At 42.9% G+C, this 14,320-nt stretch overlaps 1 protein-coding gene across 3 annotated transcripts in view; it reads right to left on the reverse strand.

Annotated features, from left to right (window-relative positions):
* fibcd1b (fibrinogen C domain containing 1b) overlaps positions 1–14,320 on the reverse strand; it is a 103,514-nt gene that overhangs the window by 71,146 nt on the left and 18,048 nt on the right. Inside the window, exon 2 of one of the 3 annotated variants that reach the window (XM_085793067.1) lies at positions 4,486–4,608. The exons of 1 other annotated variant lie outside the window; for it this stretch is intronic. In XM_085793067.1, coding sequence (XP_085649193.1) covers positions 4,486–4,608 — 123 coding nt within the window. The remainder of the gene's footprint in view (positions 1–4,485; positions 4,609–14,320) is intronic. One more of the 3 variants, XM_085793068.1, reaches the window with a different exon arrangement.

A 14,320-nucleotide genomic window follows, 5' to 3' on the forward strand; every position in this document is an offset into this window, starting at 1 on the left:
ATCGATAATGCATTATAAATATAGTTATAATGTGTTACAATTGGCTTATAAACATGTATAACTATCATTATAAACACTCATAAATTATCATAACATATATTATTATATATCATATTATAACAATAAGCATAACGCATCACAGAGCATTATAACTCTAATACTTGATCTTATAAGCCATTATAAAATTGTATTGTTTATTGTTGCCTTATGATAATTATACACGTTTATAATGATAGTTATACACGTTTATAAGCCAATTGTAACACATTATAACTATATTTATAATGCAATATCGATGTGGGCATTTTCAGTGATTTCCTAACAATTATAATGTATTATAATACCTGACCTTATAAGTCATGATAAAATACTTTATAGTGTGTTATGATTATTGTCATAAAGCATTATGATAATTTATGAGGGTTAGTTATACAGTGCTATAACTGCATTATAACTCATAAGTATGGTTATAGAGATAGGCGTCAAGTAAAGAGTTACCAAAAAAAAACAAAAAACAACATCTCTCCAATATGGACTTGTTGAAGAAGACGGTATATACATCTGGTTGACTAGAAAGATAATTTCTGACAGGATGTTTAGTACTTTCATGACTTTGCACATTTTGATGTGTTACTTCCAACTCTGAAACATAAAAGGCCATTTGGCTGCATCTGAGTACATTGATTTAATTCATGCATTATATTTTTTTTCCTCCCTCCATCCCTGCATTAGCCAGCTTCACTGTGCCTGCTGTTTTTCTGGACACCGCTGGCACGTATGGAAGCACTGTTGCTTAAAACTGCCCCTAGGCTCTGTTTGTCCAAATGGGTTGGAGAGACACACACACACACACACACATATATATACACACAAAAACATGTACAGATACACACAGACACTACATGCTTTCATGCCACTTAAATTTCCAATGCACATGCACATGCACACACTCACACACACATAATTTTGCACACAGCTCCTTTCCTTTCTGCCAAACACTTGCAAGAGACAGGCAAGCGGATTCACATATTGCACATGAAGAAAAAAACTGGAGCACTGCTTTATCAGAACCTTCCCACTTCTCCCTGTTTTCTCACCCAAATACATCATCACAGAAAAGAGCTCCAGGGGAGTATTGCCGCACATAACATTTTTTGTCTCCTTGTTCTAACTCGACACGTAGACTCTGACTGCACGATGAAATCTCTCCTTGCATGTCAAACAGTGTTTTTAGCTCGTTTTTTTTTCCTAGTGTATGCGAGTGCAGGTGCAGCTGGGAGAGATTGTGACTTGGCTGAATGTGTGCGTGTCTGTGCGAGTGCGTGCGCTGTACGTAATGTCTATAATGGTCTCACTCTGCAGAATGGCAGCAATGTAACATTCAAACAGTTCCACTGAGCTCCATCGCCGACGGGGGCCAAGACATCAGTGGAAGCACATCATCGACACGGCGTTATATAGCATACTGATTGTTAACTTAACATGGGGGAGATATATGATGGCAAACCATTACGCTGACAGCAAGGCGCGCACACACACACACACAAACACACACACACGGAGCTGACAAACCCTAAAGGGGAGGGAAGGCGTTTTTGTCACAAAACTTTTCACATTCACTGCAACAGGCTGGTAACGATCCACAGATGTTCACCCAATTACGCCACAAGGTAGACGCTTTAGACGTACAGATTCGTACCGATTCTGCCAGAAGTGAAGGTAACTGACTGGGTGGCACATGAGAGGGGAAAAAAATCTTGCAGCTGTTAGGCTGTTTTTAAAAAATATATATTATATTTTGTGTATTTTGCTCTCACAGTTTACTTGAGGTTCTGGCCCTGTGACAATCTTTTGTCCTCCAAAAAAATCAATTCAATTCAAAATCTCCCTTTTTTTTCTAAGGTCATCCTGACATAAAGTCTGCAAGAATGAATCACAGGGAGAAAAAAGGAGCTTTTGTTGTCGGCTTATTTGCTTTTTCAATGGTCAGTAAAAAAAAAAAAAAAAAAATCAAATGCAAAAAGGCAACACGCTCCAGGACCGCAATCTCTCATCTCAGCTCAAGAGTGGTAGTAGGGTGACGGCACTGAGAATGGGATGTAAGCGTCCTCTTAACACTGCTTTTTTTTTATTTTAAATGAGTCGCTCAATCTCGCAGTGGGAGCTCGCTCTGTAATTAGCGGCTGACTTTCAGATCCTCTCCTGTCTCTAACTCGTGCCACGCCACGGGATTGGACAGGACAACAGGGGAATTCTGATGGAGAGATAGAAAAGGAGAGGCAGAGAATGAGAGAGAATTCCTCTCTGTGGAAATGATGTTGTCCTCCCACGCAAGAGCATTGGCAGACAGTTCTTGGACGAAAGGCTTTGTCTGCTCATTAGATAAGCAGGAAAGCAGCAGGAGTCTCGCAAGCTGTCTCCCTCTCTCGCTATCTGTCTCTCTTTCTCTATCTCAAACACAAAATGCACACATAGTATATTATATTCTGTATGTGGACACAAATGGATTCATAGGAGGACACAAGTTGACGCCACCCAAGTGATGCACATGAAGGCACCTGCAGCTTTAAATGCTGAATTAGCACATATATAAATAGCAAGCACAAAGGCACTATTTCAAAAGGACACGCTCTCGCTAATTCCTCTTCCATTTCATTCACCTGGAGCTTGAATAACACGTTCACATCGGTATTTAATACAAAGCTTCCTCCCAAATTCTGCCACAAGCTCCTTTCCCCCACCACCACCATTGCAGCCATCATCACTCGGCACAGTGCGAAGAATCCGCAGGGCCTAATCCGGGCTAATTTCTCGTGTGTTTTGGTCCCCCAGCTGAAGGTTGTGCCATCGCTGCCACTCAGTGGCAAAATGTAAGGGTGTAATATGCAATAATCCTTCGCGCCGCCGTCACCGACGCAGCAAGGGAAGCGGATTGTGATGGAAATCGTCGCCACTGATGCATAATCCCCCTCCACAGGTGAGCAAGTCACCTATTCATTGCGTGCCCCTGTTTTTTACTGAGATGACGGCGGTGGAATATATAGACAAGAGGACGTTTAAAAGGGTTTAATGAAGAGATTTCATTTACATAACGCTGCATTTGTTCATTTGAGTAATTTCTATCCATCCAACCATTTCTGCCCTGTTTAATGTTTGTTGAGGCCTCTGCCAACCTATAATGCACAATATGGCTGTTGTTGCAGGAAAATCAAACTGTGATTTAAGAAGCGGTGAAATACAAATACAAACTGATAATATTCAGAGTCAGTAAAATTTTACAGCTCCTCTCTTAGGTTTCTCTCTGCAGCAACAGACTTCAGATAAAACACAGAGAGAAACCACATCCTGCACAGCTGGAAGGACCGTCTTGGTGGGCGGGGCTTGGGGCATGGCGGAGAGCTGTGACAGTCAGCTTTGATGTGACATCACAAAGTTACGGAGATCCTGACATACTGTTTAAGATCACCGTTTCTGAACACAGGCTGTGTGTATTCCTCTGCAGACTGAGCACTTTGATATTTTCACAGTATTAATATAAACCTAGACCTGCTTTAGCATACAAAAACATTGAAATCTCACTAGGGACTTTAAAATAATGTTTTTTTTCCAAATAAAACTCAGTTTCTTTCCTTTTTCTTTGTTTTGACACGTTCCTGTTCTTTTTTTCCCCTAAGTGTTTTACAGTGTAAACTTGTCTTTTTCAGAATCAGCACAACCTCAGCTGAATATACAGTAAAGGCTATGTCACCCATTAAAACTCCCATACTGCTATTACAGGGAGTAATTGCACAAACAAATAAATTGTGGATAGTTAAGATTGTAGGTAATGTCAAGTTTATTTACTTTCTGTCTTCAATTTCTTTATCTGTTTATTTAGTTCTTTCCTTCAGGCAGTATTCATGGATGTTTTATTTGTTTTTCCTTGAATTAAACAAGTACCACTCAACATTTTTTAATATCAACATATTTCAGTCTAATAGTCATTTTTATCAAATGTACCCTTACTTACACAGTATAATACAGGATTGCTTACTTAGTACCCTAAGTAAAATGACCACAGCCACTGGAGCAAGTAAAAGAATCTCAGCTTTTTTTGACTTGACTTTAGAAGTGACCCTGAACGTCACATGCAAAGATGGCGGATTGGATATTGATCAAAACTGGAGGGAAAGGAGCCATGCGTCAGGTGAACTGAACGGTAAGACAAATCTTTCCTAACTTTTTATTCGTGAACGGAACGAAGGACAACAGGGGCTCGTTGAAAAGCGCGTTTTATCGAGTTTAACGCAGTGAAACGTCGAGTCTGTGTTTAAAACCACCGCGGAGATATGACGCGTTTAAGACAAGGATGAAATATACAGTGTAGCAAGTTACTCCCCTGGGCTTCATTCATTAATTCATTCATCCATTCCACTCATTCATGACAGTAGTGCAGTTTCTAGCTACGGTGTGTGTTGGTGTGCGTGTGTGTATGTGCATACTTACCTGTGTGTGCATGTACACGTTGAGGTGACGGGGCCTTACCTTGGCCGGGGTCTCCCTGGCAGTTTCAGAGTCTGACCAGCGGTGTTTGAGCTGGGAGGAGCTGGGTACACACTCACAGAACGTCTGCATGGGACAAACAGACAGGGCCACCAGTGTTGGCGTTTGTTCAACTCACATGTGCGGGTCAGGCATGCAAGCACATGCGCACAAACAAACACAAACACAAGCATGCACGCACAGTACTGTACACACACGGGAGAGGCAGGGTTTTTTTTTTTTTTGGGCGGGGGGGATCATCAGTATTGAGAAATAACTTAAAGGCTTAAACTACTGAGTGCAGCACATTTCTCTGCGCCAGACCTTCCAAATGTAATATAAAATCATTGTTGGGAGATAAATGCTGCTGGTGCTGATAAACTCCAACTAGCTACACACTAGGGCTGCACAATTACTGACTGATCTGAATAGACATCTGTACATCTCAAAGGTATCAGTGAATTCAATAGTTTATGACAGGCTCAATGCGTCTTCCCAGAGATATCTTTTCAAACCCTCGGTACACAGAGTTTCCTTCGACTCCAAAAGCACAAGAATGAAAAGGAGTATTTCTGTGAATGCGAGTGTGTGTGTGTGTGTGTGTGATAAAGAGAGAGAGAGCTCTAGTCTGGATGTGTGTAACGTTATAAGAAAGCATTCACATATGCATGGATGATGAGAAGAAGTGCTTCAGCAGACAGTGTATGTGCTTGTATGTGCATTTGTCTGGGAGTAGTTGTAGCAGCTGCAGAGATAAAAGCAGAGTCATTATGAAAGTGGGGGCTTTCTAACTGCTCCAGGAGAGCACATCACTCCGTGACCTTAAACACCGCTGCCCCCACTGTGGAATTGCTCAATTAGCCTGGGACAATAACACCGACACAAAAGCACACACACACACACACACGTGGGTGAAGTGTGCAACACAAACATCTGCCTACTTAAGAATGAATGCGGCAGGCATTAGCAATTAATGTATCAGAATGTGCCCTCTGTCTGAGCATATAATCATTAGCCTATATGTGTATGGGAATGTACATGACTGAGACTAAATATGCTCTTGTTATATGATGCATATGTCTTCTTTTTTTTTTTTACCACTAGGGATGACAGACATGGAAACAAACTGCCGGTGGTGGTGGAGCCGGGCGTGTCGGGCGATAGGTCTTTCAATTTTCAGCAGGTACCAGTGACCCCTATGACCTGTGGATCGTTTTGATTTAATATTAATATAATATCACAGCTCTTTCTTTTTGTGAGGATTCAAGTGCGCATCTGTGTGCGTTCACGCGTGCAGTTGTGCAGCAGCGGTTGTCTTTTTGCGTGCAAGTTTTTGTCAGTTTTTACGGCAGAGTGCGAGTTTGCTCTGTATGCAGCACACATACTCATTGTTATGATGGCTGACCAACGGTTCACCCCTTTGCTTTAAGCATTCATTCTCTTCCAATGTGTAAGACAGCAAGAGAGGAGGAGAGGAAAAAAAAGCAGGCAGCAATAGAGAGGAGGGGTGAGGCAGGGAGGGAGGGAGGGAGTTGGGAGTAGGGGTGATTTGGGAGAGGTGTGTTGAATTCTAATGAGCAGCCTTAGGGTCAGCGATAGAAATCTATGTCTGTTCTGCCTAAAACATTGCAGCTGTCTGCGCGGGCTGTACACAGAGGAGCTACAGAGCTACCGCCACCATATAAACACAGACTCCAGTGATGTGGCTAAACCGACCAACAAGTCGGCTACACACACCGGAGAAAATTGAAATGAATATTTATGCTCTAAAGACCCCGCTAATAAAAAAAGAAATATATATATAAAAAAAAACAGTGCTATTGCAGAAGTTCACAGTGCTGTGCCTGTGCTCGCATTTTGCAGCCAAAAAGTTATACACCTGCCTCGCTGCAGGAGCGTAAAAGACACACACAGCGAGACGTACACACGTGAACACATGTGTGCACAGAACAGAGGTTGTGTGTTGCAGCTGCAGCCCACTCAGATCACTGACACGCTGCCTTCCCATTACACGGAGCAGCACGTATCGCAGCTTTAGTTTGTTCATCCCCCTGCCTGCTAATGCTCACACTAGGGTTCTTTGCTGCCTGTGCACAACAAGCACCTACACACACACGCACACACACACTGACACACCAGTATCTGTGGGGTTTCTTTTTGGCAGTGGTCCCGGGGTGGGCATGACTGCTTGGCAGTGTTTGTCTAGTCCTAATCTGACTCCACAAGCTCCACCAGCAGAGAGGATTTACTCTTAATAGAATATTTGGGCTTTTTATTGGTTGGACCTTACGCACAGAATCCTATCTGATGAGCCACGTCTCAGACGACAGGAAGGGCTCAGACTCATCCTGGGTGTGACTGAGCGTCTACGTGCGCTCTTTGTGAATGAGCGTACCTTTTGTGTTAGCATGCGTGCATGTGCGCACATAAATCTTCAAGGCAGCATTCCCAGCACTATCTAAGAATTGGATTGTCTGAATGTGTTGTTCTTGGAATTTATTTGCTCACTTTGCTGAATACCTTTTTACTTCTGCGTGTGTGTCTGTGTGAGTGCGTATGTGTGTGTGTGTGTGTGTGTGTGTGACAGGGAGTTTAGCAAGGTGTGTTTAAGCCTACTGCTCGCTAATCCGATGGAGTGGAAGAGGCTTTGCACATATTCACTTGTGGGCTTACTAATCATTTAACGGGACTTGCAGACTGCTAAATGAGGGGAATGAGACTGACAGCATGGTGAAAAATGGGGAGTTAAAAATGGGAGGGGGGTGGGGGGAGAATAAGAAGCACAAGGGCATCCTGTTATAGGTGTGAAGGCCTTTGCACAGCTCGCACGGACGTTCGCAAAGCAAGATTATCTGGCCAAGTGTGCATTGTCTGTCTGTGGACACTGATATGCCCTCTGAAAGTCACAGGGGAGCAGAAGGGTTAACAGTGAGTAAATGAACGAATAGAGCTGTGATATCCCAACAGAACAAAACGCTGCATGAGGATTTCCAGGCCGCCGGTAGAAATGAGGAAACTGTTCATCTTGGCTGTGGAGGTTTTAGTTTTAGTTTTGCTGTGTGGTAATGTATTGGCTGAATCCGGCTGGGGAGCACATTTTATTTCTAATTTGTTTTAGAACAATTCGATAACATTGTTTCGCCTTTAACACACAAAATATAACACTTACATACACAAGATTGCTTTCAGTCCTTATTGAATCTAATCGAGCTTTACACAGCAAATAAAGAGTATGACTTATATCCATTTAGACATCAGTATTATTAATGTTGATGTGTTTTAAAACCGACACTAAAGATCTTGTTTGGAGGACACTGTCTCAGTTTAATGATGCGATGATGATGATGGTGGTAGAGACAAAATTAGCAGCCTAACTAATATTAACTGTGTGAAAAGAAAGAAAAATTGTCCCACTTTTTCTTTTTTTTAATTAACTGCAGCAAAGTGTCCAGATGGAGGCTCATAGAGGATCAGGACGGGTCACACCACAGAACAATGGTTAGCATCCAGACTGACGCCTGTGGTCGGATGTGGGCGACAAAAAGCAATCTGGTGGAGGTTAAGGAAAATACTGTGGGTTTGGTTGAATGTAAATAAACTGATAAGACAGCGACAGGTGCACTGGGCTTTCATCGCCGCGGTGACAATAGCAAACATGCGGTTGGGTAAACAGTAGTGGAACAGCCATTTAATTTTACTGTTCTTTTTTGTTTTGTTTTTAATGGGAGGAGGGTCTCAGGAGAGGGTTGGTTGAGTGTAGCTAGTTTTCATGCAGAAGTTGGAGGTTGTGTTACTTCACAGCAACTTGTTGAATACTGATTGTGCTAATTAACAGATATTGTATTCTGTCTTCGTCCGCTTTATCCAGGGTAGCAGGGGCAGCAGTCTAAGTAGGGATGCCCAGGCTTCTGCCCTCTCCCTGGACACTTCCTCCAGCTCTGTCAGGGTGGCGTTCCCAGGACAGCTGAGTGACATAATCCAACATGTGATAACCAAACCGGCCCCTGGCTGCACCTAGACAATTCTGTGACTGTCCATAATAATAATGATAACAGAATAATAAGGTGACAAAGGGCAGTCCTACAGGGAGTGCAACATGCACTGGGTGGGAACAGGTCTGACATATACTGCCGGCAACGCAATCCAAGCTCCTGCTTTGGCCGTACAGAGCACCTCGCAGAATGCTACAGGGGACACATTCGAATGCCGGCTCCAAGTCCACAAAACACATGTGGACTGGTTGGGCAAACTCCCATAAAGCCTCAGTTCCCCTGTGGAGGGTATAGAGCTGGTCCAGAGGTCCATCAGTTAACACATCATGTACAATAAATGGTCAATGTCCAGATTCACACATACTGAGAAACTGGGGATTTATCGTCTTTTCTAGTGCTTTCAAACATGGTTTCTCTGCGAAGGCGGGCGAATGCTTGTGATTGTCATTTGTCACTTTACAAACCAAGAGGTTGGGCTGTAATTCATCATCTGGTCACAAAAGTGTTTTGTGTTTTGTCTCCAGTGTAGACCAAATGCTACAGCGCTAAGAGACAAGGCACTAGATGAGCTGGTTGCTACCCTCATTAGAGGAGAAGATGTGATGGAGACTATAGAATTAAAGGGATAGTTCAACATTTTGGCAAATTGGCCCATTGCCATAATCCCTATAGTCATAGCAGTAGGTTTGTTACCTTTAATTGTCGGTGCAAGCTATTTTTAGAACGGCGGAGCAGAGCCGCGAGCTGCTCAGAGCTACTCGTCTCGTAAAGTTACGCTATTATCTCATAGCGTGGTGAATATGCAGGTCACAACTTGTCCACCAGAGCGTTTTGGAGTTGTTGGATTGTGTATTTGATGAGTTTGATGAGGGAAACCAAGAAATCCCATGAGCCTCCGTAGTGTAGCTCTGAGCAGCTCGCGGCTCTGCTCCGCCATTCTAAAACTAGCCTGCATCGACAATTAAAGGCAACGAACCTATACTCCTAAAACTATAGGGATTATGGCAATGTGCCAATTTGCCAAAATGTTGAACTATCCCTTTAACACCTGTGCTGGTTTCTCCTGCAGGAGGCGGCTCATGGTGAGGAAGGAATGAAGTTTGATGCTGAACTCAAGGTTTCTTCTCATCTGGTGAGTAAACAGCTGTTAATATTAATGTTGGAATTAATGTTAGAAATGGTCCCTATATATAGTCCACCATGCAAGGTTATTAAAAAGGTAATTAGTTTCAGTTCACCCTACGACCCTACATTAAGAAGTGGTATTTCTGTATGGATGTATGGATGTATGTATGTATGGAGGATGGATGGGTAGCTTCTATTAATTAAAAGTTAGTTCTTAATGCTCATCTATCTAAGATAATCAAGATGTTGTGTAGCAGATTGTGAAGTTTCTTTAAAGTTAATTTAAGTGAATCGAAAAGAGCTTAAGAATTCAATTTGCTTTATAAAAAAAAAAAAAAAAGAGGACCACAATACGACTGTGCAGTTCAGACAGAAACAGTATCCTAACCTTCAGCACCTCCTCCTCCATAAAACACAATGGAATTCAAACAACAGTGGCAAACAGAAGAATGTTGCATGGACGGCTGAATATGATGAGAGAGGTGTTTACTTTGCCAGCATCTATATTCTGTTCTGCAGAGCACAGACATTTGGGTCTGGGAAATTTTAGAGGACACAGCCATTGTGAAATGTGATGGGCGGCACAGCGGCTTTTACAGACTTCAAAAGGACTGTTTCCCCCCCACCCCGTACAGCTGATGGCTGATGACAGTGTCGAACACTTTATTTTGGATTATTCGGCCACTCGCGCACAAATAACCGCTACAGAGTGTGGAAGGAGAGGCGGCGCTATGGGATTTGCTAAGAATACTAAGTGCACTGGGTAACATAGGACGTCCAAACAATGGCACATCCATCAGTTGTCTATTTTCCATGCTTTCCGTCCAAATTGGGTTTATACCTACTTTGCATTTGCTCAGTGGCTTAACAGAGTGAATAACCAGGGAGGATCTGTCTGGGAGTGTGTGTGTATATGTGTGTTTTTCTTTTTTGTTTTTTTTCCTTTTTCAATTTCTAAATTCAGAGGATTTCTTCTCCTTCTCTGATTGGTTGCGTCTGCTCAGAGATTAGCTATTTCAGAGGTGTAAATAAAATATCTTTCAGCACACCTTATCAAGACTGCCCTCTGGCCAAAACAAAACAAACACATCTAAACATGCCACAGTTTGAACAGGCAGCGGGTTGAGATACCTAAATCGGAGAAATGCATGAAGTGAGTTGATATTTGCCGAACTAAAGGGAATAAATTGGAAACAGGATACCGGATTTCTGTTCTACCAATTTAAAAAGAGCTAGAAGAGACGTACAGAAGGATTTGTATTTCTGTTACGTCCAAAGCACAGCAAGGAACATTTTCAAGGATTGTGTTTTTCCGAAAATATCGAGCAACTCCTCGCGTGTACCTGCAGACGTGTCCTCGAGTGAACACAAACTGCGTAGGTAGCCCAAAGCACAGTGAAACCGCATCAGCTTGAGTGTTCACATGCAAACAGTGAGAGAAATGCTCTTCACCTTCAAAATAAGACAGCGTGCAGAGAAAGAGGAGGGACAAGGGGGGGGGGGCCTGCGGGAGACCGAGGGAGATGAGTTCAATCCTAAGAGACAAATCACCCGCTCTACCCTCCACTGCTTGTCCTTGGAGCTCGCGCCGCAATCGGCCACACACAGGGAGCGAGTCTGTCACCCACTGTCCCTGAGACGCACGCATGCACGCACCGCGCCGGAATGCAAAAAAACATACCACCACCGCCACGGCTGCGATTATAAAGCACACAATCGCCGTGGGGTCAGGACGGCTGCTTTTGTGAGCGTGAAGTGAAACGGCAAAGATTGAAAGGGGGCTTTAAGTTTTGTATGGGTGTTAAAGTTTATATTGTTACCTCTCTCTTCTTCTCTTCAGCACACAGATGATTTAAGGCTGCTCTTTCGTATATATTTCCTTACCTAACAATGATAATTTATCAGAGTCTTAATATGACAGGGCTCTAAATAGACTTTGCTCTACATATTTCTACTACCTTTTTTCTTTAATACAGTAGTCTTTTTTTACTACTCTACTACTCCCGTCCATCTGACGCTAAAGGTATCAAACATTTGTTTCCTTATTCCTCATTTCCTTGTAGAGCTTCCCCCTTGTCCTCTTTACAGAGCCTGGGTTAAATCAGGAACCTTGTAGCTTGAGGCTTGTACGAGACCCATTGAGACATTGAATATGATATCGGGCCATACAAATAAACCTGAGTTGTCTTGACTTGGAATTAAACTTTCATGTGCTAGATGCAGGCCAAGTTAAGGAGGATTTGAGTAGGACTGCATAAAAACGCCAAAAACAGAAACCTCAAGCACATCAGCACACAGACACACACACACACATGCAGCACACATCCAGCCGGGATTTGTTCTAATAAGGCGCTTATAAATCACAAAAGAGGCACTTCTGTGATAGTAAAAACATTCTCATTGCACCGCGAGACTCCGTACAAACACAATGGGCAGGTTGCTGATGCTGCCTCGCTGCACACTAACAGATATCTTTGTTAAAAGGAACATAGTGGTTATTACACGAAATAGAGAGGCGGTAATTATGATGCTATTTGCTTTACCTTTGTCAGGAATAATCAAAAGGATTCTCATCACATCTTAACTTCAGAGGATTACATCTCTTTCTGCCTCCTCTCCCCGTCCCCACTTAAATCTCTTGCTTTTGAAACTGCAGGCCACTTACAGTCCTGATTGCAGTTGCAAGCACGGTTAAGTGCACCAGCGCAATCATGCACAAGCAGAAGATCCACACATACCTAGAGACACACAAACATCCGGGCACCTTTATACGCACAGACAGACACGCCATTAAAAAGACAAGATGGATCTCCACCCTGCAGCCATACTATTTTAATAGCACTGTGATAAGAAGGCAGACATTCCTTAATGTGTACATTTGCATACATGGCTGTGTGCACACTACACAGGCCCTCATAAATAATACATGCATGTTATGGATACTGGTGTCTACACTTCATGGTACAGCTACCTTGCAAAAATGACTTATGGTTGCAGCTCCTGTAGCATATCATGGCGGCTGCACCTGTGTGTGTGTGTGTGTGTGTGTGTATCTCTATCTGTTTCTGTGTCCATCAGTGTGTGTGACAGTGTGCAGGGGGATACCCTACACCTTGATAGTTCGACCTTGGTGAGGAGGTCCGATTTTGATGCTGATGGTGCGAGACAAATGCGATGTTTGCTCCTTTACTCACACTGCTGCTGGAGATGTGGGTGTGAGTTTCAGTGTGTGTGTGTGTGTGTCTGGGTGTGCTGCACTTCATTTATACGAGAAAAAAAACTGCATGTATTAGCACTGGCGCTTGTGTGTGCACATACGTGTGTGCGCTGCATGACCAAAGAGTGTGTTGTAGAGTGCTAAAGTGCTGTGTGCTCTCTCTCTCTCCCCGAGGGGAGGTTGTGCTGTAGTGGATATTGGTCTTCTGAGGTCACAGGTTTCTATATAAACTGAACTTACTGAAGTTGTGTTATCACAAACAAACAAACACAGCAGCTCCTTTGACCCTATATGAAATGCAATATCTTAACTTTTGATGTTTTCCACGCCGGTCCATCTGCCTCTAGGAAGTGACCGTGACAGTTAACGCGTCTTGACTGGAGTGTAGATAGCAATTATGAAGCTACCCAGCATGCAGCGTTCCAGCGCCATGACTGTCGAGGCACCACTCGTAAATACAAAAGCAATTTTCTCAAAAGGGATCTTCAGCATAATGGAAGCATTCTACATTTCTGTGCAAAACAACCCTTCCCTTGCAGTGGCGAATGAGTGCAGTACACACTCTTAGATGGGCACATGTGCACATCATGGAGGGGGCTCTTGGTGCAGAGTGTGGGGAGGGGCTGATCAGCGTTTTCAAGAGGCCAAATCGGCAACATGGAAACGTCTCTGACGCTGCGCGGCTTGTTGAGAACGAGATGCGTAAGTGTGAGCCGAGTAAATGTTTTGAAATTATGAAATCAAAGAGCAGAATCACTACGACTGTTGATAACTGACAAATGTAGAAATGTGTTAGTGATTCAATACAAACAAATAAGTTTTTAAAAAGTAAAGTAAAAAGAAACGGGGGCGTCATGTGAAGACGTAGCAATAAATAATAATTGCTGCAAGCACCTTGAGTTGCTTTCCACTTCATGAGGGAAGCAATGGAAAGTCACCTCAGTGGAAACTATTAATGTCAAAAAGAGTGTGAAATGAACTACCAGGCAGATTCACTTACTAGATGCAGATTTGATGGAGAATATTTTTCTTTTCTTTTCTTTTCTCACTCAAAAACTGTTAATACTCTGACCATCCAAACTGAAAAATCTGAGCTTTTCGCAAAAAACTACATGACGGCACTTGTACCTGCCAAATCTTGTTTCATCCTGACCTGCGGTTCATGAGATCCCTTTTGTTTTTTATACAGTTGCTCAGAAAAACACTAGATAGTCAATTTTAATGAGCGCTCTAGGGAGAAATCTTACCGATACACGCAAACCTCGCATTTCCTCACTGTTGGTTGTTATTGCACACTTGTAATCAGATGTGAAACATTCTTCCAGGAATGATGTGGGAAGTTTAACACTTCACACACCTTCCATTTCTTCAATTTTAAATGACTGCCAGAAAGAAAAAAGTGTAGCGTGACAAGCTGTGGCTGCTGAAGTACGAGAGCTCTGCGGGAGAGAGAGGCAAGTAAAAT

The sequence above is a fragment of the Trachurus japonicus genome, chromosome 12 (assembly GCF_045865225.1).
Source record: "Trachurus japonicus isolate A0001 chromosome 12, Traja_1.0".
Lineage (NCBI taxonomy): Eukaryota > Metazoa > Chordata > Actinopteri > Carangiformes > Carangidae > Trachurus > Trachurus japonicus.